General features: G+C 63.4%; 1 protein-coding gene across 3 annotated transcripts; it reads left to right on the top strand.

The window, feature by feature from the left end:
- Positions 1-482: 482 nt before the first annotated feature.
- Cep170b (centrosomal protein 170B) lies at positions 483-25681 on the top strand. 3 transcript variants are annotated; one of them, XM_071607466.1, is made up of 19 exons: positions 483-589; positions 2933-3064; positions 9949-10038; positions 11164-11244; positions 11694-11750; positions 12859-12997; positions 14532-14636; positions 14771-15241; positions 15496-16208; positions 16467-16628; positions 17088-17178; positions 17343-19061; positions 20309-20549; positions 22133-22292; positions 22602-22745; positions 22867-22955; positions 23273-23366; positions 23468-23519; positions 23620-25681. In XM_071607466.1, the coding sequence occupies exons 2-19, from the start codon at positions 2960-2962 to the stop codon at positions 23865-23867; spliced, it is 4761 nt and encodes a 1586-aa protein (XP_071463567.1). In that variant the 5' UTR covers positions 483-589; positions 2933-2959; the 3' UTR covers positions 23868-25681. The 3 variants fall into 3 exon arrangements, with proteins under 3 accessions (XP_071463567.1, XP_071463566.1, XP_071463568.1); XM_071607465.1 differs by having other exon boundaries at positions 16467-16640; XM_071607467.1 differs by lacking the exon at positions 22602-22745 and having other exon boundaries at positions 16467-16640.
- Positions 25682-26145: the final 464 nt, after the last annotated feature.

Genomic DNA, 26145 nt, shown 5'->3' with positions numbered 1-26145 from the left:
TTTGCAAACCGGGTTCCGCCCAGTACGCAGGGACCGGTCGCGCGGCTGAGACTCGGGGTGGGGCGGAGACCGGAGGGGAGTGGGGCTGGGAGCAGCCCACGGGGTAGGTGGGCAGGTGGGCGGGGGCGGGGTGAGGGAGCCGGGGGCCGCGGACAGGGGGCCGCGGGGCTGGGGACCGGTGGCTGGGGGCCGGGGGCAGCCGGGCGGGGGGCGGGGCGGGGGCGGGGCCCGCGGAGCCTCTGGGCGGCGCCCACGAGGGCGCACTCACCTGCGGGCGGCCGCCCCGCCCTAACCTGGTTTCCGGCGGGGGCGGGGCGTGCCCGGGGGCGGGGCCGCGGGGCGGGGCGGGGGCGGGGCGTGCCTCCCGCAGACGTCAGGGACCCGCCGCGCGAGGTCGCCGGCCGCCGCTCTGCCCGTGGGCTCGGCCGGGGCTGCGGCGAGCGTGCGGGCCGCGCCGGGCATGTCTTAGGCTGCGGCCCCGCCCAGCGCTCGGCCGGCCGGGCGGGAGGGCCGGGCCGAGCCTAGCCGGGCTGAGCCGGGCCGAGCCGGGCCGAGCCGGGAGCCGAGCCGGGGCCGAGCGGAACCGCAGGTAGGACGCGCCAGCCCGCGCTCGCCGCGGCGGGGCCTCCAGTCGCCGGCACCTGCGCGCCTTCGGGCCGCACCCGGCGCGGGGAAAGGACGGAGGGGAGCGAGGTCCCCGAGCGGCCCCGACAAAGGCGCGGGGGTGGGGGCAGCCGGCGCACCTGGCCAGGCCGGTCCCCGCCGCCGCGGAGGCGTCCCAGGTCTGCGCCAGGCAGGGAGGGGCTGCCCGGCGCGTGTCTACGCGGCCTGGCCCGGTGCGCGTCTACGCGGCCTGTGGAGGGGGCAGGCCTGGACCCGGGTCCCCGCCCTGGCACCGGCAGGGCCTTGGTCGCCCCCGACCAGCGCTGATTCAGGAGAAGGCGCCGCTCCCTCCCCCTCCAGGCCTGGCGCTCCCGCCGGGCCGCTCCCCGGCCTCCTCCCTCTGTCCCTCCCTCTGTCTTCCTCCTCTCCTCATTTCCCTTCGCCGCCGCCGTCTCCTCGCTGTCCCTGCCACCTCTCGGCCTGTCTCCAGCCTGCCTGCTCCTTCCAGCCGCCAGCCTATTTCGTTGCTGTCCCCAGCCTCTCCGCATCGCTGCCTCCTCTCCTCCCCCCCTCTGGGCTGTGGCCCTTCTGGCTGGGATAGCTGAGGGGACAAGTTTGGGGTGTTTATTATTCTCCCTCCTGGCAACCATGGCCAGGCCAGCCCAGCCCCAAACCCGCGGCAGGCTGCTGGGAACCTCTGGTGACTCCCAGGCCTTTTCAGGATGGGCTGGTGGTGACAGTGTGTGGCCTGGCTCCTGCAGAGCCGCCTGACCAGGCTCTGGGGGCTTGACCTCCCTTTGCTTTAGGCAGAGGCTGTGGCCTCCTGTGGGGGAGGCCCAGTCTGCTGGCCACAGGGAACCAGCAGCAGGTGACAGCAGAGAATGAGACCTGAGGCTGAATGGGGACTGGGAGACTCTGATGGGGTGGGGGCTCTCTGGAGAGCCCTGTCATCTCCCCCAGCAGGATCAGGGCTTTCTGGGTGGTAGGGTTGTGGAGGCCTTGTGTCTGCTGTCTGGGCTCTGGAGACTCTGAAGTTTCACCCTGAGGCCTCCAGTGGTTTCCTCTCTGGAGGCTGGGCCCTAAGAAAGGGCAGGGGTCCCAGAATGAGGGGCGTGCTGGTGAACTGAAACTGCCTCCTCCGGGTGCAGACAGTTCTCCCTCTTCCTGCCTGCTGGGCAAGGTGACAGTACACATGGAATGCATGGCCCCTTGGGCATTCAGATGGGTGGAGCATGGTGTTGGTCTTGCACTGGCCACCTGGAATGCAGCTGAGACCTCAGTGAAGAGCTGGGCTTAGCCTCTGGTGTGGGTGTTGGGCTTTGCAGTATAAGGCCTGGGCCCCAAGGGCCAGGGTGACTGGTGTCACCTCATATGTGTAGACTGTGTGCACTTCCTGGGAGGTCTGTGGGGGACCCTGTGTGACTGTTCCCAGTTTAGCGATGGCCCCCACCTGTCTAGCTCTTTCCAGGACCTCCAGTCCTTCCCAGCTCCTCTGTCCCACCCTCATGTCCACCTCCACACCTCTACTTGCAGTGGCCTTGCCTTTATCTCCACCTATGCACTCACCAGGGTCCCAGCACTGTCACTTCTGTCCTGGGTTGTTGCCCTCACCTCTTGACCAGTCTTCAGATCACCTTTGGACTTGTCTCCTAATTTCACCTGTTCTCTACATGAAGCAGATTGTGATGTGCAGGGACTCGGAGCCCCAGGGCTGGCCTCCTGGGAAAGGAACGTGTACACTGGGTACAAGCTCCTGCCCAGACCCCGCCTTTGAGTGCATGCTCTGCTCTCAGAGCCACAAGTTCTCTGTAAGCCTAGACGAGGCCACCGCACTTACATTTTGCACTGAGCCATGATGGAGCCAGTCTTGCGCCCGAGGCCTTCTTGTGTCAGGGCTTCCAGAGAGTTCTGCTGGAGAAGTGGGCCCTCTGGCTCAGGTTTTATGTCCTGGGAACCCTGAGGGGTCACTGTGAGATGCTCCTGGTGGATCAGGTGGACATGTGGGTTCACATACAGACAGTGTAGCCAGCATTCCATGGACCTTGTCCCTTGGCACCTAGAGAGAAGGGGGATAGGTGGGGCCTGGGGGATGGGGAGGACTTGGGGGGTCCACAGGTAGGCCTCCAAGGAGAGGCAGGTCATACAAGACAAAGGCAGTGGGACTGAAGGCACGCCTGGGAGGGGTGGGTGGCCTGCTATGCTGAAGCCCAGCAGTTCTGGAATCAACCAGTTTGAGCTTAGATGGGCAGATCTTTGGTGGGCCTCAGGTGTGTCCAGGGGTCCAAGGCCCAGACCAGGGAGCCCCACTCTTATGACCACCTCCCTCCAGGGCCAGATAGGCCTCGTCAGCACCAAGATGAGCGTCACGTCGTGGTTTCTGGTGAGCAGCAGCGGCACCCGCCACCGGCTACCACGCGAGCTGATCTTTGTGGGACGCGATGAATGTGAGCTCATGTTGCAGGTGAGTGGGGGCTTGGGGCCTCTTTGCCTGGGTCCTTGGACCCACAGGAGGGTTCTGGGGCCTCTTGTGGGCAGGAATGGGGGGGCATGAGTGTGCTGTGGGCACAGGCTTCTGTGTGTCAGGCCCATTTCTTACGGGAAAGTGCCTGGGCTTCCGTTGGATCCTCAAAGCATCAGGGCCAGGAAGGTGATACTGCCCTGTGCAGGCAGAGGGCCGAGGGCTCACCGCTGAAGCTGCTGGAAAGAGGGTATTCCATGTCCTCGTTGTCCGGCCATCAGAACTATCTGAGGGTGGTCCTGGTGGTCTTGTTCCTCTATGTGTCCAGGTGAAAGCTGGGGGCTTCCTAATGGTGCCCCAGGTGGGAAGGGCCTAGTAGGGAGGAGTGCTGGGCAATCAGAAGTTCTTCTCTGGATGCCCTGGGTCTCAGAGTCTGGGTTGGCTTCTTGGGGCTTCTGCATGTGCCTGTTTGGGAAGGAAGGGCAGTGTTGCCATCCTGGCCTGGGATATCCTTTCCTGAATGAGCTGGGCTCCCTGTAGCCTACCTGCACTCCACCTTTCAGCATGCACACAGGCCCTGGCCCCTCCTGGGACCCTCAGAAGGAGAAGAACATCCTATTGGGCAACCTGTCTGTTCAGCTGAGGGGCTGCTGAGGGAGAGTTTGCCACCCCCCAGGACGTTTGGGTTTGGCGTGGCCTCCTATGTGCAACCCTGGCTGCCACTGCACTCCCTGGGTGCACCCGGCTCGGTCAGGTGGGCAGGGCCGGGATTGTGGCAGGGTACCCTCACAAGCACATTTACCTGGGCAGCACATATTTGCTGACCTCCATCTGGGGAAAGCACTGTCCCAGTGACACTCCATTTGTGTCTGTGCTGTGTCTGAGTTTGTGTCCCTCTGAATTCACCTATAGAAACATGTCCCCAGGGTGATGGTATTGAGAGGCAGGGCCTTTGGTGGGATCAGGACTTGATGGTCCTTATGAATGGGATGAGGGTCCTTAAGAAAGCCTGTAGGGGCTTGCCAAGAAAGGACTGAGGCAGACAGGGCCCTTGGTCTCAGGCACCGTGATCTTGGCCCTCCCGCCTCTGGTATCGTGAGTGATGTCTCCGTAGTTTACAAATACCCAGTCTGCGGTGTCTTGTCCTAGGGCAGAGAGGGCTGAGCCAGACCGTGGCTTCTCAACAGACGTCCTCCCATGTGCCTGGGTCTGCACCTGGCACGCCTCAGGTTATTCCTTGGGCCCAGACTATTCTCTGCCCTTTACCCTCTTGGTGCCTCTGTAGGTGGTCAGACCATGTCAGCAGCTGTGTGCAGGAGCAGCAGGCCAATGCTTCCCACTGCCTCTGCAGGGGTGTGTCGCTCAAAGACAGCCACAGGGACAGGCAAGGCCGTGTGTGGAACACTCACCTCGAATCATTTTCTTGTGCTATGAAGCCATCTGGTGATGACTTTTACTCACTGAAAGGCACCAAGACTGTGTAAGATGTGGGGGCTCAGGCTGTGTCCCCAGCCTTGGAGAGTAGCCCCAGCCTGACCTGCGGGTTGCTCCACAGTGTGGCGTGGAGCTGCATGGCCCTGATTCAGGTGTGATGAGGGTGTGCCCTGCCATTCCCCCTGGTGGCCAGGAGGGCTCTGAGAGGAGCCACAGGGAGCCTGGGGTTTCGGGGGACCTAGCCTAGGCGCTCGGTGGCCCTGCCCTGGCGCTGCTTGCTGTTCTTCTTAGGTGCTGGGGTGCCCAGACAGGGCTGAGGCCCAAGTCCTGCTTCTCAGCCTGGGAGTGGCAGAGCCCTGAGCAGGGCAGGACAGTGGTGGCTTCTCAGGTCTTCTTGCCAGGTGGCCCCTCCTGGGTTGCCTGCGTTTCTGGCGCTCCATGTCCTGGGTGGTGTGGCCATGTGACGTCTTGCATGGGAGACAGCTTGAGGAGTTGGTGCAGGCACAGGGTGAGTGCAGGTGGCAGCCCTCGGTACCCTGGCAGCTGCCCCTTCCCTGTCCTCACCCCTGTGGCCCTTGCTCGGTCACCCTTCCTCATGCCATTTGGGCCTGGGTCGGGCCGGCCTCCCTTCCTCCTCACGCCCCGTGGAGCCACCTCTGCTGGGAATTTCTTTCCTCCACCAGCAGCCCACCCAGTGTTTCTCCCACCCGGCCAGACCCCCACCTGAGCCCTTGCCCCCATCCCAGCTGGCTGCAGGCTCCCCAGCTGCCTTCCCTTGACCACCCCTCTGGGCCCTCAGGAGCTGGGTACGTGTGACCATCCCCTTCCCAGTGGCTTTCTGGGACCTGCACTTGAGGGCCCTCAGGCCCCTCTGCTCCTGCTTTGGCAGGCGGTCACATGCTGTCCCGCACCCTCCCTGGCTCTAGTTTCTGGCCCCACTCCACAGCTGCACCAGCGCTCTCAGAGGCCTGCACCTGGGCTCAGCCTGGCCCCTTGTCTTCCGCTGTTTCCTGTCCCTCACCCCGCACTCCGAGTCCCTGAGTGCTCCTCCCACCCCATTCACAGACAGGAGTCCCAGCCCCCACACCTGCCCTGGCTTCCCAGGGGACCTGGTTCCACTTTTACCTCCCCATGTGGACTCTATCAGTCCCCACCCCAGCCCACTAGCCAGCGCCTTCCCGTTGGCTCCTGGAGTGCCCTAGGCCTCCTCTCGGGGCCCAGAAAGTGCTCCCGTGCTGTCCTCTCCAGGCAGGAGCTGGGCACAAACATGTCATCCATCAGTGAGATGTCCCCGCTCACCCCCATATGGGGAGAGGTGCAAAGAAGGCAGCACTGTGGGCAGGACTGGGGCTCCAGGGCTGACCAGGCCCACAGTGTGAGCAGGGAGGATCAGCAAGAGTGGCAGAGGGGCCAGGCAGGAGGGCCCCTTCAGGGGAGGAGGATGAGCATGGGGGCTGGGAGGCCTGCGCACACGTGTCTGTGTGTGTGAGTACTCGTATGTCGCACGTGTGTGTGCGTGTGTGTTGCCAGTTCGTGGGGAAGTGTCTTCTGTCCTCTTGGCCTCCACCATGCTGTCCATGGGCAAGTATGACAGCTGGGACTCGGACAATTGCCTCCTGAACCAGAAACCACAATCAGAGTAGCCTTGGGAGCCCCTGCTGGCAGCAAGTCCAGCCAGCCTGCTGCGGGTTCACTGTGGTGACACTCGGGATGAGCTGGCAGGACAGTGTGCCTGAACTTCGGGTTGTGACCACTACTAGGGTCAGCACAGCCAGTTCAGGGCTCTCCTCTACAGGGAACATCAGACATAAACTTGGGAGACATATCTTTATTCCATTTTTAAGTGAGTACAAATTGTTAGACCTTTTCTCCAACTCCGAAGCCCCTGGTGGCCTCGCACTCTGGTCTCTGCCGTCAGAGGCCTCCCTTCCTGCAGGCCTGGTTTGTGTGCTTCAGGTCTGAGCCCTGGGCCAGGAGCTGCCTCTCATGGGTGGGCTGGCTTCTAGCCCCTGAGCATGTGGGCTTGGCAGGGTGGGGGTCTGCTTCTGGTCTGAGGTGTCGCGGCTGGGAGGGAGGTTTCTGGAAGAGGGACACGAGTTCCTGGAACATCTGTGATCTGAGAGGGGCATGGCAGAAGGGTGTCTGGGACAAGGCCCTGGCCAGCAGGAGAAGGTCAGATCTGGGAGTACGTGGGTAGCCCAGGCCCAGGTGTGATTGGGGGCTGGTGGGACCCCTGTGTTGAGTCCAGAAACTGGGAACCGGAGGTGGGGGAAGCATCTTTCTGGGAGAGGGGAGGTGTTGGGGACAGGGAAGGTGGTGAGCCTGGACAGAGAGTATTATGTGGGCTAAGACCAGGGCCAGGCGAGGGTCTCAATGATGACGCTTTCAGAGTCCCCAGAATGGTGTGACCAAAGCCAGATGGTGGACTGGCAGGGAGAGGGCAAGGAGAGGTCCCCAGGGCCTGTGGCTCTCAGGCAAGGCCACTGTTCCTCCCAGGCCAGGGACAGTCCCGGAAAGTTTCAGCAGCAGAGTAACAAGATCAGAATGCTGGCAAGGGCCAGGTGGGGGTGGGGCAGACGGGGGGAGTGGCCATGGTATGGCCACAGCTTGAGGACTAAGGATGAAGACCAGTGGTGTGTGTGCCTGGGAGTGGCAAGGGGTATGTTGGGCTGGCGCTCCTGGGGAGGGCCTGGAGGGTGTCCAGGGAGGCTGGCTTGTGGACAGCAGGCCCATGGGGTCATAGGTTGGGAAGTTCAGGTGGAAGCCCTTCCAAGGCTCAGTCTTCAGCAAATCCAGTGTCTAAGCTGCCCATCCTATTCACCTCAGGCCAGCAGAGCTCGGAACTGTCCTGGGCACCCTTCAGGTGAGAGCAGGTGGCCTCAGAAGCCCCCCAGGCCATACTCTTCCCCCATGCCCCTTCCAGACCCTGGCCCAAGGAGGGGCCCGAGCCCAGCTCTCAGGCTCAGGCTTTGCTTTTCTGAGGCGGAGGGTTCCTTCTGAATGTCAGCGAGCTGGCCTGTGTAGATGGCGGGTGGCAGGCAGAGGTGAGCCTCCAGCCCGTCTCAGAGCCCTAGGCCTCTGGCTGCTGGTGTGGGCTCCGAGTAGGAACCAGGTGCCTGTCTTTCAGGGCTGCCCAGAGGGGCAGTCAAATGGTCTGCGCGTCAGGTACCCACTTTCCCCTAGAGGGCTTCAAGGCCCTCCACCCTATGGCCCTCCTCCCTGGGGGAGTAATGCCCAGAGGAAGGAGTGCCCGTGTCCCCCAGCCAGTGCCTCCCCTGCTCTTTGCCGGCCACCAGGGCCTGTAGGAGGAGGAAATACTAGGAGCGTCCAAGGCCTTGGGGAACAGGCTGAGGCCAGTGGAGGGAGCAGTGTTGGGAATGCCCCTCAGGCCTGTCCTCTCTAGGGCAGAGACTGGTGCTGGGGGCCAGCTTTGGATGAAGAGTCTGGGACGGGGAAGAAGTGGGGCTCAGGGGCTCAAGGTCTGACCCCCTCTGCCAGAGTCCTGCTACTCTGGGGGTGGGTGAGTTGGACCAGCACTGGTCCTGAGGCCTCTCAGTGAAGGCACTGGCTGGCAGAGCCACCAACCTCTATTTCCCATGGATGATGTGGGCTGTGCCAAGGGAGGTAACTCAGAGATGGCTGCCCGAGGACCCAGTGCTCCTGGGTCAGTTGTCCCCCACACCCTGCCCACATCCTGAGAAGACAGAGTGCAGAGTGTGGCTTGGGCCCCGCCCTCCCGTGCTCCCTTCTCTGGCTCCCCAGGTCTCTAGTGCAGCACCATCCTTGTGGGCAAATTGGACACCTTGGGGCTTCTGGGTGCTCCCTCCTCAGTGGCAGTGTTTATGGGAGCATGGAGGCCAGTCTGTCTAGCTGCAGTGCTGTCTAGGGTCTGTGCTGGCACACCTGCAGGGCTAGACATTAACCCTGGGCCAAGCCATGTGACATTGCTTGTGTCCCCCCCCCCCCCCCAGCCCCTGCTGTGTTCCCTGGACTCTGACAAGGAAGGAGGCTATGTCCTGGGGGCCTCCAGTGCTTATCTACTGATGGAGCAGGGCAGGTGGAGAGGATCAGGGAGGAGGGGCTCTGCAGTGGCCATAGGTGTGAATGACCAGCTTGGGGGGAGGTCCCGCTGGAACACAGGTCCTGGACCACCTTTGTGGCTGGGGGCCATCCTGAAGGGAGGAGGGAGCAGTCGTGCCAGCCCTTAATCTCACCACGGGGGCTCTGCAGGCTGACCTCAGTGTCCTGCGGGGGTGCAACCTGGAGCACACACTGTCCTTGATGGTTTCCCAGGGTTGGCTGGTCCTGCTGGCTGGGCCCCAGGCCTGTGGCTTCTCACATGGGGGAGAGGGTCAGCAGGGATGCAGCCACTACCCGGACACCCACAGCCCCAAGCTGTGCAACGTGATTTGTGGTGTGGGGGGGTGGGGATGCTGGGTGCTGAGACCTGAGACTTGAGACACATGGCCTTGTGGACTGGGTGACATGGCCCCTACTGGCAGACCCTAAGTAGATAGAATGTGACCTGTCTCTGCTTCTGTCCTGGTAGGGCATGGGGGCTCAGTTTGGTCTTCCAGTCAAGGCTGATAGCATGAGAGAGCTGGGGTGACTGTCCTTAAGAGAGGTCCTGGGGGCTGGGGATGTGGCTCAAGCGGTGGTGTGCTCGCCTGGCATGCGTGGGGTGCTGGGTTCGATCCTCAGCACCACATAAAAAATAAAATAAAGATGTTGTGTCCACTGAAAACTAAAAAATAAATATTAAAAAATTCTCTCTCTTTCTCTCTAAAAAAAGAGAGAGAGGGAGAGGGAGAGGGGGGGGGGGTGTCCTGGGTAGTCTGGTGGCCAGGGAAACTGAGACTCAGGTGGAAGTACCATGTGTATGATGAGGGGTTTGTGGGCAGGTGCCAGGCCCTGGCCTGCCAGGGTGTGGAGGGTGGGTGGCAGCTAGAGGTGGAATTGGGTGACTCTCAGCGTAGGAGTGAGCCTGAGACTCACACGCATATGTGTCTATCACACTGAGAGGCTGTGTGCCCTGTGGGGCAAGGCCAGGAGGAGGAGGAGGTCCCTCCCTGAGACAAGTCTCCTGCTCTGCTTTCCTCTGGGTTCTACTGGACGCCCCTGCCTGCCCTTAGAAGAACAGCCTGTCCCAGATGACAGGGTTCCCATGGGCTCCCACTGCTGAATGGGAGGGGGCATTGGAGAGGGCGTTCCTGGAAGCAGGGCCAGGGGGCAGCAGAGGATGGGAGAAGTGGCCTAGGCATCTTGCCCTAATGCCCTGTGGCCTGTCCTGGTGGCATTAAGGGGTGCCCTCTGCCAGGGGTTGGGGGCTCAGGGGCTAGTATTGGTATTGCTAAAGAGTGCAGGCAGCCTGGGGTGCTCCACCCTGGGTGGGCCCGCAGGGGTGCCTCTCCTCTTGAGATGAGGCATCTGAGGCTGTCTCTATGCCTCCCCAGTCACGCAGTGTGGACAAGCAGCATGCCGTCATCAACTATGACCAGGACCGTGACGAGCACTGGGTGAAGGACCTGGGCAGCCTCAATGGGGTAAGTGTGGTGGACTCTGCAGTGACGCTCCCCGTAGCCCTAGCACCACCCCCTACTCCTGCTCTGACCAGGCACTTCAGCTCTAGCCCCTCCCCTCTACCTTGGCCCCACTCTTCAGTTCTGGCCTCTCCCTTCAGCTCTGGCCCTGCCTCATCTCCTGTCCTTGGCCCCTCCCCTCAGCTCTGCCCCCTTCCTTCATTTCCTAGCTTGGCCCCACCCCCATTCCCCAGTCTACTCCCAGCCTCCTGCTCCCCTAGGGAGGAATCCTCCTCTCTGCTAGAGGCCAGAAGGGCTTTCACTGGCTAGGACTTGACCTCCAGGGGTGGCGTGGCTTTTTCCCGGTGAGTGGACACCTCAGGCGGTAGAGGAGACAGGGCTGGGAAGTGTACCTCCATGGAAGGACCCATGCCCAAGTGCCCTCTCTGGGTATGGGAGTTCTGTGACCTTCCCTTCCGTGAGTTGTCACTGGCAGGAGCAGGGAGGTGGCCACGAGGGAGGCCCTGGTTGCAGGAGTCGGGAGGGTTGGCTGAGAAGAGCCCGGTGTGTGGAATGGAAGAACAGGGCCACAGGTGTTGATCCTGGAGGTACCTGTTGGGATCTCTGTTTGGTGGACGTGGGCCATCCTGGGATGCTATTTTAATAAGAAAACAAGCCATCAGGGTGCATCCTTTTCCCACCCATGCAGTTGTGAATCGGGGTCCCACCATGGCTTCAGGCCCTACCTACACTGTGAGCCTCCTACAAGCACGAGGTCCTACCCTCTGCAGCCTCTCAACATGCTCTCAGCAAGGGGGCCTCAGGCCCAGCTGGGGTCTGCCTCGAGCCCCTCCCCTTAAGCACACTCATCAGATGGGGCAGCCCACCTGTACAGGGCTGCATGAATAACAGGTGTTCCTCTGTTACCTGCATGGGCTTGAGAGGGCCCCCGGGGTGCTGACCTGATCTGCACTCCTGGGCCCTGGAGGGCCAGCTACCTGACTGGGCTCTAATGTCCACAGAGCTGTAGGCTGTTTGTGGCACCCTGAGGTCAGCCAGGGACACAGGTCAGCAGGGAGGGTCTGCAGAGCCTCGGCAGCTGTCCCTGGCGGACCCCACGGCTCAGAGCACTGCCCCGTTCCTCCACAGACATTTGTGAATGATGTGCGCATCCCAGATCAGAAGTATGTCACGCTGAAGCTCAATGATGTCATCCGCTTTGGCTACGATATCCTTTTCCTGAGAAACTCCCCTCCTCTGGACTTCTCCTTCCGGAACCAGGATCACAGTTCGTCCCGGAACTGTGTAAGGGCCTTAGTATTCACAGCCAGGGCCTGGGGACTCAAGAGCAGTGTGCCCACGGCTGGGCTCCACCTCCTGTTGGGGACCCAGGGAGCTCCCGTCCCTGTCTAGGCCTATGCCAGCCTACTTGCTGAGCCCGAGGTCACATAGGGCTGGGGATCAAGTGACCACTCCCTGGAACCAGGGTCCTGGCTTGACCGCAAGCTCTTCAGGCTGGATGTCCTGTGCTTTGAGCATGTGGGACATGGCTAGGGAGCTCTGGCTGGGCTTGAGTTGGCCCATGCACCCTGGGCATGCATCCCACACTGGCCCCCATGCTCTGGGTGCACGTCCTCCCAGCTCTCTCTGCTCTGTGTTCTCTTTAACCTAGTCCACATTCTAACATGTACGTGCTAGAGCGTGTGCAGCACCGTGTTCCTGAGGAGGCACTCAAGGTTAGTGCCGGTGAGCCCAGGACCGAGCAGGTCCAGTCCTGGACTCCTTGGCCGTGAGACCTTGACCCCATCCCCCCCATCTCTGCCTCCTCTGCCGTATCTCCCTGGCATACATTCCCCAGGCCCAGATCCTGGCTGTGGGTCCCATGAATCAGTCTGACCTGTCCTGCCCTGCCAGAGAGCCCAGTCTGGCAGGTGAGGAAGTAGCCATTACTCTCCAGGCATATGCAGTGGCAGATGGTGGGGCACCTGAAGAGGGAGTGGTGCGGTAAGGCTGAGCCATCAGCCTGCCGCAATCAGGACCACTGAGAGGACGGAGGCTGTGAGTCCCTATGATGCTTGGCTCTGTGGCTCAGAGGACAGACCTCTAAGGCTGGGTAGGTGGCCAAGAGCCCAGACAGGGGCTGCTGAGGTCACCCGTTGGAACAGAAGTCTCACTGGGAGCAGAGTATACCAACGGTGGGGCAAGAAGCTGGACCCCTGTGGCCACCCAGGGCCCACCAGCATCTTGGGTATGAGAAGGGTCATGTGGAGGCCACAGGAGCACCTTCTGAGCAGGTGCCCTTGAGTATGCTGGGTCATGTGTGCAGAGCCCTCATTGGGACCTGGGGAGCCACAGGAGGCAGGTGTCCCCTCTGCCTTTGCTTGTTTGTTTGGGGGCACAGGTGTGTGGGAACCTGCTCAGAGCTCAGCCAGGAGCCCAGTGGGTGGACCATCCTCAGCCTGTTTTTCAAATGACCGTGGGCAGCATGAGGTCGCACAGCCAGAGCAGCAGGGCCTGTGAGCCCACTCTGCCAGTATACATGTGTCTCTGGTCCCCAACCTTGAGGACCCCTGCACTTAAAACCCTGCCACCTGGACCTGTTTCTGGTGGGGCCTGGAGATGGCAGTGTCCAGGCACTCTGTGCTGGTGTCCCTGCCTGCCACCTCCCATCAGAGCAAACCCCAGCTGCCCCTCAAAGCTCTGTGGCCTGTGGTGTGGATCCTGAGCTGCCCAAATGGGCAGGTCTCATGTTCTGTCCAAGTGGGAGGGAGAGGCTGGGTCCACCCTGGGTGGCTGTATCCCAATGTTGGTGCCCACCCCTCACCCCTGCCGGCCTGCCCGTAGCATGAGAAGTACACCAGCCAGCTGCAGGTGAGCGTCAAGGGCCCAGCACCCAAGAAAGGCGAGGCACTGCCCGAGCACACACCCTACTGCGAGTCCTTGCATCCCAGGCCAGAGAAGGGGGACCGGAGACCTGGAGCAGGTAGGCCTTGGGCTGGTGATGAACAGGGACAGGGTGGACCATCCTCATGTCCCATCCACCATGCACCCACAATATTTCCTCCACCTAGTGACTATCCTCACACCATGTTCCTCTCCCACAGCTCCCCCCATCATACCCTGTCCTTCCCCACTGTACCCCACCTCCCCCAAAGTGTACCTCCTCCCCTCCCTGCATGACCCTGCACCCCAGCTTGCGCACTTAGGGCACACCTTGCCTCCTTGTGCACGGGCTCACGTGCCCGTACATACCTGCACCCTCACTCTGTACACACCTGCCCAGGCACACCACATCCCAGAGGTCTGCAGTTGGTGGGCCACCAACTGGCCACCCATGTGGTCTCAAGCAGGTCAGAGGCAGGCAGAATGTGGATGCCGGAGGCTAAACTGCCCAGCATCAGACATCTGGACGCAATTCTACACCACAGAGCCACCGGGGGCTGGGGGGCCTCCACCACAAAACCTGGTTGTGTCTTGCGTGAGATGATAGCTGCCACCCAGCTCTGGGTGGGCACAGGGGGAGGGTGTAGCACTGGGAGGCCTGAGAGAGCACCTGGCTGGGTGTGCGGGCTATGCGGGGTGGAGATGGAAGGGGGTGTGTCCAGGGACTCTGCCTGTCCTCCCCCCAGCCTTGGCCTGCACATCTGCAGCAAGGAGCTGTGAGCAGCCAGCGTCCGGCTGGGGGGCAGCTGCACACCTTTTGCTTTCTGGAGCCCAGCCCAAGCTTGTCTTTTGGAACTGGGAAGGTTTCCAGAAAGTCATCTGAGCCACCTGGAGTACCTGTCCGCGTCCAGGCTGTGAATACACACAGCTGGTGACAGTGGCTCAGAGCAGTCAGCTGGGCAGGAAGGTGGTTCAGCCCCGAGGGGCAGTGGAGGGTCTGGGCCATATACCAGGGAAGGGCTGCCCTGAAGCAGATGTGTGCTGCTGTGCTGGGTCAAGGAAGGTCCTGGGGAGGGGCACTTGCCCAGGGAGGTTCACCACAGGAGCACGGGGTACTGGACGGTGGCCTGGCCTCCAGACCCTCTGCTACCTCGCAGCCACCATGCTGACTGGCGGAACCAGTGCAAGCAGGGATTAGAAAACCAGAGTTCACATGAGCTGTGACTTTAACCTCGGAGGCCAGCGTTCAGACATAAAACAGTGCTCCAAAGCACCCAGGTGCCACGTGGGCCTGGGTGACAAGCCATCTACAGAGCATTCGTGGCCAGAAGGGGGTGTCGGGCAGGCTCCAGGAGCAGAGGGCCAGCCAGGGCTGACCAGATTGCCTGCCCCAGGGATGGGCTGTGGAGGACTATACCCCTAGGGATAGTTCCTGCATGGCCACTCCCAAGGAGGCTCAGGCAGGGACAAGGCCCTGCAGGCAGTTGTCCCTCCCCAGGCATGTGGCTCAGAGCAGGGAGCTGCCAGCAGGGTCTTCGGTAGCACAGTCTGAGCCAGGAGGTGATGCCAGGGCCCGCTCCAGAGCCCCGCCTGTCCCCCAGCTCCAGTCCCAGAGTTTTCAACTCCCCCCACAGAGGCAGTGGCCTACCGCACGCCCCTCTATGGGCAGCCCTCCTGGTGGGGTGAGGACGACGGTGGCACGACACCCGAGGACCGGCGCCAGGAGGAGCCCTGCCCAGGTGGGCCCCACACTGGCACACGCCTCCCCACTCCCAGGGGGCGCGGGGTGGGGACGGCTGGGCCCTGCGGGGAGACGGGCATGGTGGCAGAGGGTGGCTGCCCCGAGGCCTGGTCTGAGAACACTGCCCCCCAGAGCGTCCCAAGGAGGCGGCCCAGCGGGATGGAGAGCTGGATGGCTTCCGTGCACCTGTGGAGCCCCAGGGCTACTCGCTCCGGCGGGAGCCCAGCTACTTCGAGATCCCCACGAAGGAGGCCCCGCAGCCCACACGGCCCCCAGAGACGCCTGTGCACGAGGTGCCCACGAAGGACGAGGAGGGGGGTGAGGGCGCGGCCCCTGTGGTGCAGAGCCACGCCTCCTTCACCATTGAGTTCGACGCTGGCAGCCCCGGCAAGCTGAAGATCAAGGACCACATCACCAAGTTCTCCCTGCGGCAGCGGAGGCCGCCCAGCAAGGAGCCCACGCCTGTGGAGGCCGTCTCGGCCGAGACCAAGGTGGCCGACTGGCTGGTGCAGAATGACCCCAGCCTACTGCGCCGGCCCGGCCCCGGGGATGACCGCCACAGCACCAAGAGTGACCTGCCCATCCACACCCGCACCCTGAAGGGTGAGTGCTGCCCAGGGGCTAGCAGGTGGGGGCTGTGGGTGGCCGCACGTCCACCATGCCAGCGATGGGCCCCATCAGCTTGGTCGGTTTCACTGATGAGTTCCCGAGAACCACGGGCCTGAGGGGCAGGGTCCTGCATGTGGGGTGCCCTGCCCTGCCCTTCCCCACGTGAGACCACGTGTGATGGCTCACCTCTGTCCAGGGCAGCGAGGCCTCTGGGCTGAGTGCTGTCTCCTGATGAGTTGCCCCCCCAGGCCACAAGCATGAGGATGGCACACAGAGCGACTCCGAGGACCCCTTGGGGAAGGCGGCCACGGGGGCCGGGGCCACTGCCGAGGGCTCCGGGGAGCAGGTGCGGCTGCAGAGGCAGATCAAGCGGGACCCGCAGGAGCTGCTGCACAACCAGCAGGCCTTTGTCATTGAGTTCTTTGACGAGGACACGCCCCGCAAGAAGCGCTCTCAGTCCTTCACACACACGCCTGCCGGGGAGCCCAAGCCCGACAGGCGCCGAGGCCCGGGCACTGCCGACAGGGAGCGCCCGGGTGCTCCCACCCGCACGGCAGGCGGCGGCTCGGGACCACAGAGAGCCAGCTCACTCAAACGGGAGAAGACTGAGGAGCGGCTGGGCAGCACCTCGCCCGCCCCCCGGGCACCTGCCCGCCCCTTTGGCAGCGTGGGGCGCCGCTCCCGCCTGGCCCAGGACTTCATGGCCCAGTGTCTGCGGGAGAGCTCCCCATCCACCAGGCCTGGCCCCGAGAAGGTGCCCCCAGTGCTGCCTGCCCCCCTGACACCCCGAGGGGCCAGCCCCGTGGGACCCCCAACACCCCCACCACCTCCCACAGACCCCCAGCTCACCAAGGCACGCAGACAGGAGGAGGAGGACAGCCTCAGTGACGCGGGCACCTACACCATCGAGACAGAGGCCCAGGACAGGGAGGTGGAGGAGGCCCGCAAAATGATTGACCAGGTGCCATAGCAGCTAGGAGAGTGCCCATGGGGCACGGGGGGAGGGCACTCCCACTGGTCTGCTCCAGGCCTCTGGCCCCATGCCTGGTCCACCTGGGTGGAGGGGCTCCAGGAGGCCTCATAGCAGCCCTGTCCCAGCCTCTTACCTGGCTGGAGCTGGGCCCATTTCCCACTTGACATGTCCAGCTACATTCTGCCCTGTCCCCTGCAGTAGGAGTGGGACCAGGCACCTCTGACCCTCAGTGCTGTCTCCTTGCAGGTATTTGGGGTATTCGAGTCTCCCGAACTCTCCAGGGTGTCAGCGGCCACCTTTCGCCCAGTCATCAAAGGGGACAGAGAGGAGTCCAGTGATGAGGGTGTGGCCCAGCGCATGGCATTGCTGCAGGAGTTTGCCTCCCGGCCACCAGGCTTGGCACCCCAGGTGGAGCACCAGGTGTGAGCCCAGGTGGCCCTCCAGAGAGGGCCTGGGGCCCGAGGTCAGCAGGCCTCTGATTAGGGCAGGCTCCCAGGGCAGTTGGGCTGGGCTCTGGCATGGAGGGCTCAGGGCCGGGTTCTGAGGCCAAGCTGAGTTGGGTACCAGGGGCATGGGCTGCCCTAGACTGGACTGATGGAGCCAAGGGTCAGGGCACAGCCACAGCTGCTGACCAGAGCTGAGCCCTGACTCCCAACTCTGCCCCTCTGGCAGAGCTTGCCCAGTGGGTATTCATGATGGGCTGATACAGGCCCAGGTGAGACCGTGAGAGTGGGGTCACCTTGCTGTCTGTGCCTGGGGGTGCATGTGGCAGGTGCAGGTAGCACAAGTGGATACCCTCCTGGCCCTTGGCCTCCAGATGTGTGCTGCCCATGCTGTGGACACGTACTCCTGCCCTTCTTTCTGCAGGGCCTCCTGGTTCCGGGCTCCCCTGGGGCTCAGAAGTGGGTATCTCGCTGGGCCAGCCTGGCCGACAGCTACTCAGACCCAGGTCTGCCAGGTATGTGACCCAGGGAGGCCATGGGGTGGAGGCCAGGTCAGGACAGCCTCAGGCCACCGGCCACATTCTTGGCTTGCCTTGTCCTGGGCTAGAGCAGGGTGGGGCCGCGTGCTCAGGGCTGCAGACCTGCAGGCGCTCTGACCGGCTGTCCTTGTGCCTTGCAGACGACGGCCCTGGGCCCAGGGCTGGAGAAGCCGAGGGGCCCCTGCCTGCTCGCACGCGGCGACTGCTCCCACGGCTACCGGGCAACAGGGCTGCCAGTCCTGCAGGCCACGAGGCTGCCAGAAGGAGTGGGCCCGGGCCACCCGACCTGGGCAGAGAGCCGGCCAGCTACCCCGTGGGACAGGAGGACCTGGAGCCCGACAGCCTGAGTGATGCCAGCGGGTCGGACGGGGTCCCAGAGCCAGGCGCGGAGCAGCTGGAGGGGAGACGCAGGGGCCCCCAGGAGGGGCCAGCTGGGACGCGGCGCTCACCCAGGACTCCTGGGGAGCCGGCCCCCACGTCTTTCTTCATTGGAGGCCAGAGCAGGGAGGCCGCTTCCTCCCAGAAGCCGTACATGGCTCCTGGGGAGGTGCAGGGCCCTGGTCGGGCAGCCCAGACCAGCCCCCCAGCCAGCGATGGCCTCTATGTCAGTACCAGCGGGAGGATGGTCATCCAGCTACGCACTGGGCCGTCCCCAGAGCCCCACAGCCCCTGCCTGCCCCCTCCCAAGGAAGCTGTGGCCTTTGTGCGGCAGGAAAGCTTCACCAAGGAGCCGGCCAGCAGCTGCCCTGCACCTGGCAAGCTCCCGCACATCTCCAGTCACCCCCTCCTGCAGGACCTGGCTGCAGCCCGGGCCTCACGCATGGACTGCCACTCACAGGACACCCACCTGATCTTGAAGGAGACCGAGTCGGCCCTGGCGGCCCTGGAGGCACGATTGCTCTCCAAGTCTGCAGAGGAAGAGGGGGAGGGGGGCAGCACCCCTAGGCCCCCAGAGGACTCCTTGTCTGGGGACTCAGATGTGGACACGGCCAGCACCGTCAGCCTGCTCAGTGGCAAGAATGGACCCAGTCCAACAACCCCCCAGCCCCGAGGGCGACAGGAGAAGCTGCCTTCCCCACCAGCAGTGCCAGACCCTGGGGGTGCCACCCAGAGCAGCACCCGGGAACAGCTGTCCGAGAAGCAGCAGCACCCACCAGGCCCAGCAGACCTGGGCTGCGGGGAGCCCCCAAGACGCCTGGCTGCACGGCGGGGCCATGGGCCCCGAGGGTCCCTGGACTGGCCTGATGATGAGCGGGGCTCTGGCCTCACCCACCCATCCAGCTCAGACTTGGTCATCTCCAACCATGAGACCCCGGAGGCCACTGGGGCAGGTCGGCCAGGACCTCGTCGGAAGCCAGTGGCCCCCCCGCCATCGCCCGCTGCTCGGGAAGAGCAGAACCGCAGCTCTACCAGTGCCCAGAAGGTACATCAGGCACTGACCCGCTCCAACAGCCTGTCCACCCCCCGGCCCACTCGGGCCTCCCGCCTGAGACGAGCCCGACTGGGGGACACCTCAGACACCGAGGCCATGGACAGTGAACGGGGGCCCCCGGCTAATTCCGAGCCAGCCGGCCGGCCAGCTCCTGAGCAGGCCAAGAAGCTGTCGCGCTTGGACATCTTGGCCATGCCCCGGAAGCGGGCAGGCTCCTTCACAGGGCCCAGCGACTCTGAGACAGCCCCGGCCCGCGCAGGCTTTTCCGGCCGCAGTGTCGAGCTATACTCCACCAGCCGCAAGCCCACCATGGCCGAAGCCCGCGCCGCTGCCAGGAAGGCCGCCGCCGCCGCCGCCACTGCCACCCCTGTGGGCTCCCGCCAGCCCTTCAGCCGGGCTCGCCCAGGCAGCGCCAGATACTCTTCCAGTGAGTGTGGGTGGCGGGCTGGCGGGCTGGCGAGCGGGCCGGGACCAGGGCGGCCTCCAGCGCCTGCCTGCCCCGTGGCAGCCAGGGGAGCCCTTGCTCCCAGAGCTGGAGGTTGTGTTGCCAACTTGCAGTGTCCCTGCTGCCCCCCCCCCACCCCGTGCAGGCAGATGACTCTGACCTCCCTGGGGACAAGGGGCACATCCCATCTCCCCACTGGGCCCAGGGGCTGGCCCTGCCGCTCTTACACTCTAGCTGAGTCCTCCTGTGACTCCTGAGCCAGCCACCACAGGGCCTGGGGACCTGGGGGGGCTCTCCGTGGTCCTCTGCTCCCCGTGCTGCTGTGGCTGAAGCCCAGGGGAGAGCACTGGATGCCTGTGCCGTCGGTGGGAGGCTCTCTGACAGCCTTCCGAGCCCACAGACCTCTCCGCCAGGGAAGGCTGGGTCAGACCCCCATGAGAGACCCACCCTGCACCCGAGGCCCATGTGTCCAGCGACAGGTGACAGTGGCCGCTGGAGCTGCTGCCCACCTTCCCTGACAGGGTCCTCACACACACAGCCTGCCCTCTCCTGACCTGCCAGGGGAGCTGTGCTCATGGAGTAGATTGGTTTGAGGCTGAGGAGCTGCAGCTCTGCCCTTGCTCTGGCCGCACTGCCCTGCCCAGGGCTGGCCCACCTGCCCCCACTACCTGCCGCCCACCCATGGCTGCTGGGTGCACTGGCAGGAAGTCTGCTTGGCAGAACCCACTGTCACTGCATGTCACACCTCCATGCTCCCAGGCATTCAGGCGCCCAACCCCAGCCACAGAGCCTGCTTCAGAGCCTCAGCTCAGGGCTGGGTCAAGAGCCAGGACCCTGCCCAGGGGCGTGCCTGGGCTCACCCTGTGCCCTAACCCTGTGTGGCTGACCCTCAGGGGAGGTCCACCCCCATCTTCCATGTCGGCTCAGCACCTTTCCCTGCTGTCCTGGACTGGTTCCTGTCTCATCAGGGATAGATGTCACTTGGGTCACTGAGGTGGACTTGGGAGTACCTGGCCACTCAGCCCACGTGTTCTCTGGGCAGGTGGTGGCTGGTGGTGGCCTGTGGTCCCTGCAGCTCAGCGACTGCTGGTGCTCTGCTGAAGAGCTTCTGGGTATGGGCGCCAGCTGCAGTCATCCTGCAGTCTGGGGACCTCAAGGGCCCTGGGGGTGCATGGGTGCTGAGCTTGCTCTGTTCTGTTCTTGCTCCTGAACCAACCCACTCATCCAAGACGCGCGTCGCCGGCAGCAGGGCTCGGACTACACGTCCACCTCCGAGGAGGAGTACGGCTCCCACCACGGCTCCCCCAGACACTCGCGCTCCCACGCCTCAACAGCCACGCAGACCCCCCGGGCCAGCGGTGCTGGCCGTGCTCGCCCCCGGGCCCCCGGCCTCCGGGACACTGATGACGAGGAGGAGCCTGACCCCTATGGTTTCATCGTGCAGACAGCAGAGATCGCGGAGATAGCCAGGTGAGTGGCCAAGAGCCGGCAGGGGCTGGACTGGGGCTCTCCTCCTGGCCCCAGGTAGATGTGGAGAATGCTTGGGCGGGCAGTGGATGAAGGAGATCTGCCCATGAGGATCAGGGGCCCCAGGAACAAGGAGGGCACCCCAGTGTTTTTATTAGAAATGAGCTTCCTCACGTGGACATTCAGCAGCTGTCGGTCTCCAGCCCAGATGATGGGAGGACGGTGCGGGGAGATAAGTGGAGTGAACATGGTCTCCCCTGAGCAGTGGTCAGTGCCACAAAGGCTGGGCCTCAAAGGTTTATGGAGGGACAGGTGAGGTCCTGGACCTAGGTGGATGCCACGTATTTTGTTGATGCTCAGCCTGAGAGCCCCTGAGGCACCCCGAAGTTGACGAGAGGCAGGTGGCCCTCCAGAGAGTGACCCACAAGAAGATGGGGGACACAGGCATGTTGGCAGGGATGGCAACTGAAGCCACTGTGGAGTAGGTGTGTCGGGGGCTGGGAGAGAGCAGGGCTGGGGCGGAGCTCTCCCTTGGATAATGCCACCTGAGCAGAGCATGGGGACTGTCTGGCCACCCAGAAGAGAGGTGTGGTCCCTGGATGGAGGCACTGTACCTGGGCGAGGCGAAGGGCGGGGGGATCCTGAGTGCCAGTGTGTCCCTGGGCAGAGAGGGCCCACAGCAGCAGACAAGGCACGTCCCCCATGTCAGAGGGACGTCCTTGTATGTTCTTGTAATGTAGGGGTGGGACCAGTGAGGCAGTCCTGGTGGGCAGCATGGGGAGGCTGATCAGACAGCCCAGCTTGGGGCATGGGCCAGAGGCACTGCTGGCCACAGAGGGGCAGGTAGTGGAGACCCTGTGACAGCTGGGGACAGAGACCTGGTCCTCCATGGGCCCCAGGACCAGGGTGTGGCCCCAGCTAAGGCCATGTGGGTGGTAGGGCCAGGGAACAGCGTCTACCCCCAACAGGTCTCTGCCCCTTCCAGCTGCCTAGGTGCCTTGCTGGGGCATACCTGTTGCCCTCACCAGGGCACGGGGAGATGCCCTGCTCCCTGGCCGCTGCCTGCAAAAGGCCCCTGGCCTCCAGGCTCTGCCCCCACCCTCTGCCCAGCTCTCCCCCAGGGTGTTAGGAACCCCAAGTTCTAGTTGCCATGGTGGTCCACCCTTTCCCTGCCTCAGCTCTCCTGCCTGCAGGGGTGGTCCTGTGCCCCACACACCCTGTGGCTGAGTCGCACCCACACCCAGCAGCCACCATGCCCAGTCCTGCCCAGGAGCAGGGGGGGCACTGCCCTCCTCTTGGCAGACCCACCCTGTCCCTCCCCAGGGCAGTGGTGAGTGGAACCTCCTGGTGGGGCTCTGGCCCATTCCATTGCTGCCACGGCTTGGGGCCAGAGTGGGGGGTTGCATATCCCAGGCCCCTGTCCCCCATCCAGTGCCACGTCAACGTGGCAGGGTCCCACTTGTGCCTGGAGGAAGTGCACTATCAGGTGGGGGCAACCTCGAGGCCCGTGGGCTCCTGCTGCCCCTTCCCCATGGCGGGAGTTTCCATGAGGACCCCCACAGACCTGTCCTTCCTGCCGGCTGCAGGCTAAGCCAGACCCTGGTGAAGGACGTGGCTATTTTGGCCCAGGAGATCCACGACGTAGCTGGAGACGGTGACTCGCTGGGCTCACCAGGGCCCACCCGCAGTCCTTCTCTTGGGAATGTGCCCAGCACCCCCGCCTCAACCATCTCCGCCCGTGAGGAGGTAAGCCCTGGCTTCCTGGGTGCATGTGCCAGGGGCAGTACCTGCTACCAAGGGAGAGTCCTGCACACCCTGAGCTCAGACCCTCTGGGCTGACCCCCTGCCATCCACCCCCCCAAGAGGCCATGGCCTGGGGAGGCCAACACACCTGAAGCTCAGCTGCCCCCATCCGAGGGAGCAGGCGCCGGGGGCACTGAGCGGGCAGAGCCCCTCATGCTCTCTGCCTGTTGTAGCAGAGGGGCCGCTCCTTCCACCCTTTGGTGGTTGCCCTCCGCCAAGCGTGCCAATGCTGCCCGCCCTGCCCCTCTGCAGCTGGTGCAGCGCATCCCAGAGGCCAGCCTCAACTTCCAGAAGGTGCCACCTGGCTCCATGAACTCTCGGGACTTCGACCAGAACATGAACGACAACCGAGAGGGTGCCCTGGCCAACAAGACGCGGCCTCGGAGCCGCGAGGAGGTGCAGGTCCCCTCCTGCCCCACCGCCATGCTCGCGGGGTCTTGACCGGCTGTCTGGGTGCAAGGAGTGAGCAGGGCCACCTGGGCACTGCTGGGCCATGCTAATGCCCGGGTCTTCCCAGGTGATCTTCGATAACCTGATGCTGAATCCTGTGTCCCAGCTGTCACATGCCATCCGCGAGAACACGGAGCATCTTGCTGAGAAGATGAAGTGAGTCTGGCCCTCAGGCAGGGGCTGATGTGGTAGGTGGGCGAGACCCTGTCGGGCCGTGGCCTGCGGGGCCACATGGTGCGCTTGCTCGCCTGAATCCGGCCCCATGCGGCAAGCAGAACCTAGGCTCGGAGAACCCCACCTCCTCCCTCCCTAGTCCCTCAGTGTTCTGCACGAAGATGGGGACCACAGCACCAGCAGCCTGGCCCTTCTTATGCTCTGGGGCCCAGGAATGGGTCACGTGAGCAGGAGAGGTCTGGGAGGTGTCACGCCCAGGTCCCCTGCATCCTCATTCTGTCCTGTCCCTCCCCTGGAAGGATCCTGTTCCAGAACACGGGCCGGGCATGGGAGGACCTGGAGGCCAGGATCAACGCCGAGAATGAGGTGCCCATCTTGAAGACGTCAAACAAGGTGAGGCTGGGTGGGCAGGGTCAGGCAGGGTCCCACCCCCCCAGACCTGGCAGGGCATGCCCCAGTGGTCCTGCTCCACCCACTCACTGTTTCTTCCCCAGGAGATCAGCTCCATCCTGAAGGAACTGCGGAGAGTGCAGAAGCAGCTCGAAGGTAGGTGAGGCCCAGCCCTGGGGCAGGAGAGGGGGAGGCTGCTGGGCCACCCTGCTGCTGGACCCTCTGTGGCCTGACCCTCCTGACCTCCACCCTGCAGTCATCAATGCCATCGTGGACCCCAGTGGGAACCTGGACCTGCTCACAGGAAACAGAATTTGCACAAGCTCGGGGCAGCCCGGGCTCGGGAAGGGCTGGACAGCAGCCCAGAGCCCGTCCACGCCCACCTCAGTGGAGACCTTGTTGCCAGCCCTGCCCCTGAGGAGCTTCCCACAGCGGGCCAACTGTGGGCCCCCCGGCCTCCCGGAGCCTGCCTTCCTCCCCGATGCAGAGAGGTTCCTGATCTAGGCCAAGGCCAGGAGGGCCAGGCCAGCCTCCCTGTGCGCATGTGTCCTGTACCTGCCCACCCACCTCTTGTCCCACCTGCCCGACCTCAGGCAGTTCTCTGTGAAAAACCCCACATGTGCCATAACCCCATGGGCAAGCACCTCCCACACCCAGGCCCCCTCCTCAGCCCCAGCCAGCACCCCAACCTCATCCAGCCTCCAATGGCTGCCCCTACCCCCACAAGCCTCCTGGCCCAGTGTCTGGTGTGGCCACTGCCAAGAGCAAGCCCTGCAGGACACATACCCACCCCTCATCACTGTTAGTTTTGTTCTTAGCTTTAAAGAAAAATGTAGTTTGTGCCATTGCAGGGAGGTCCCACCAGGTGACCACAATGCTACCCTCAGCCTGTCAGGGCCCTGCCTGGACTCACTGGGAGGCTCTGAACTGACCTGTTGCCACCCTGTATGCTGGGCATGGGTCATTCAGTGCCAGACGTGGAGCTGGGGAGGGCTCGGGCATGTTCCCACTCCTGTCCAGGAGGGAGAGGACTTGCCCTGGTGGCTCTACCTGCTCCAGTCAGCAGCCTGGGCAGGTGAGCAACCCTGGAGGTGTTTGAGGCAGAAAGCCCACAACTCTAAGCCTCTGGTGCCAACACAACTGCCAAACCCACGGAGCTTCGGGCTGCCCCAGGGAGACGGCCCACGTGTGGGCAGGTGGCATAAGCTGGCCTGTGGACCCGGGTGCAGAGTTGTGGAGACAGGGTCCTTTTAGAGCCAGCCCAGGTCCGCCGGCATGCTGACTGCAAAGAGCGGCAGAGGTCATCCCAGCCAGGGACCTGGACTTCTAGGGGGCTTGGGGGTGGGCACATGGGCGCACAGCCCCCGGGTGAGGTGAGTGCAAGACCAAAGGGGCTGGGAAGCAGGCTCCCCGAAGCTCCCTGGTTGGTGGTCTGGACAACATGGCTGCCTCTCGCGCCCCCGGCCTCCCTCTTCTGTGGCATTGAGTCAGTCCTCCGCAGCAGGCTCCTGCGGCCTGACCCGAGGTGGGGAGCAGGGGCTGGCCCAGGAAGGTTGTGCTTTCTCAGGATCCTTCAGCTGGGAGCATGCCGGGGAGCAGAACCTGCTCCCCTGCTGCAGCGGTGGCCGTCTCTGGGGCCACCAAGCCAAAGAGCCTGTTGGCTGTGGTAGGGTGGGGCATGCCCTGGGATCAGATGGTGGCTGTGCCTGCGCTGCTCCTGGTGTCAGTGCAGGCGTGGGACCCTGGTGGGCCCTCCACTGTGGGAGGTGGCTGCAGGCCCCACGGGTGATGGGCTCCCTGTTTACAGATAGCTGGCGTGGAATCCAGTGCAGGGCCCTGCACACCCGTGCCCCGGCCCACCTCATGTTTACGTGTGTGTACGTGTGTGTGTACACTATGTGTGTGTGTGCAGGGAGGCTGGGGGATCCCGCCTGGCCCTGTCCCCAGAGCCCACTGTCCATTTGGAGGAGGTGCTAGTCCAGCCTGCCCGGGTGCCGCCCACCCCTGCATGCCCCTCCCAGCTGCCCACATCCTGTTTCCCGGAATCAAGCCGTGGCCACTTGCCTTGTCCAAGACTTATCCACCCTCACCCCTGCTCACTGCTGTACAATTCTTTTTATGCACAAACTGGTGTCCCCACCCCCACGCGAGTCCCTGTGTTCCTCCCCTCCAGCCTTTGACCTGGGATTAGTACCTACCTGCCTGGCTTCTTGGAGGTATGGCTGTACACTGTTCTCAGGTGGTCTCGTGGGTGTCTTTCAGAAAATGGTTATTTTATATGATTTGTCATGCAGTTCTAATAAATCATTCTTGTATCACGTGGCAGCACACCAGTGTCTGCTGCCTTGGTCTGCTCCTCCATCCACGGTCTTGGGGTGGGGTGCTGCCTGGGACCCAGCTAGTTTCCTCATGGGGTCAAACATGCCTTTTGACCCCCAGACCCTTGTGGCTGCAATTCAGAGGTGTTGCCACCAGGTGGCGGCCTAGGCAAGAAAGCCAGGCAGATGGTCCCTCCTAACGAGAGAAAGTATATTTTATCTTAGACGTCAGTGACACGGCATTCAAAAACACCCAACAGTATGCCTGAGCTGTGTAGAAATGGGCAGCAGGTGCCAGCACCCTGTGCCAGGAGTCCCTGCCACCACAGTTCTTTCCCCTGACCTACATCACTGGGTGCCTGCAGCTCTGGGTCTTCAAGCCTGAGGGTATCGCTGTCCCCACCACCTTGATCCTAGAAGGCCCCTGCTGTGCAAGTGGCTGCTGGCTGGGCATCTGCAGGATG

This window comes from Marmota flaviventris, chromosome 2, assembly GCF_047511675.1.
Source record: "Marmota flaviventris isolate mMarFla1 chromosome 2, mMarFla1.hap1, whole genome shotgun sequence".
Classification (NCBI taxonomy): domain Eukaryota; kingdom Metazoa; phylum Chordata; class Mammalia; order Rodentia; family Sciuridae; genus Marmota; species Marmota flaviventris.
This window is presented reverse-complemented; position numbering and strand designations above follow the sequence as displayed.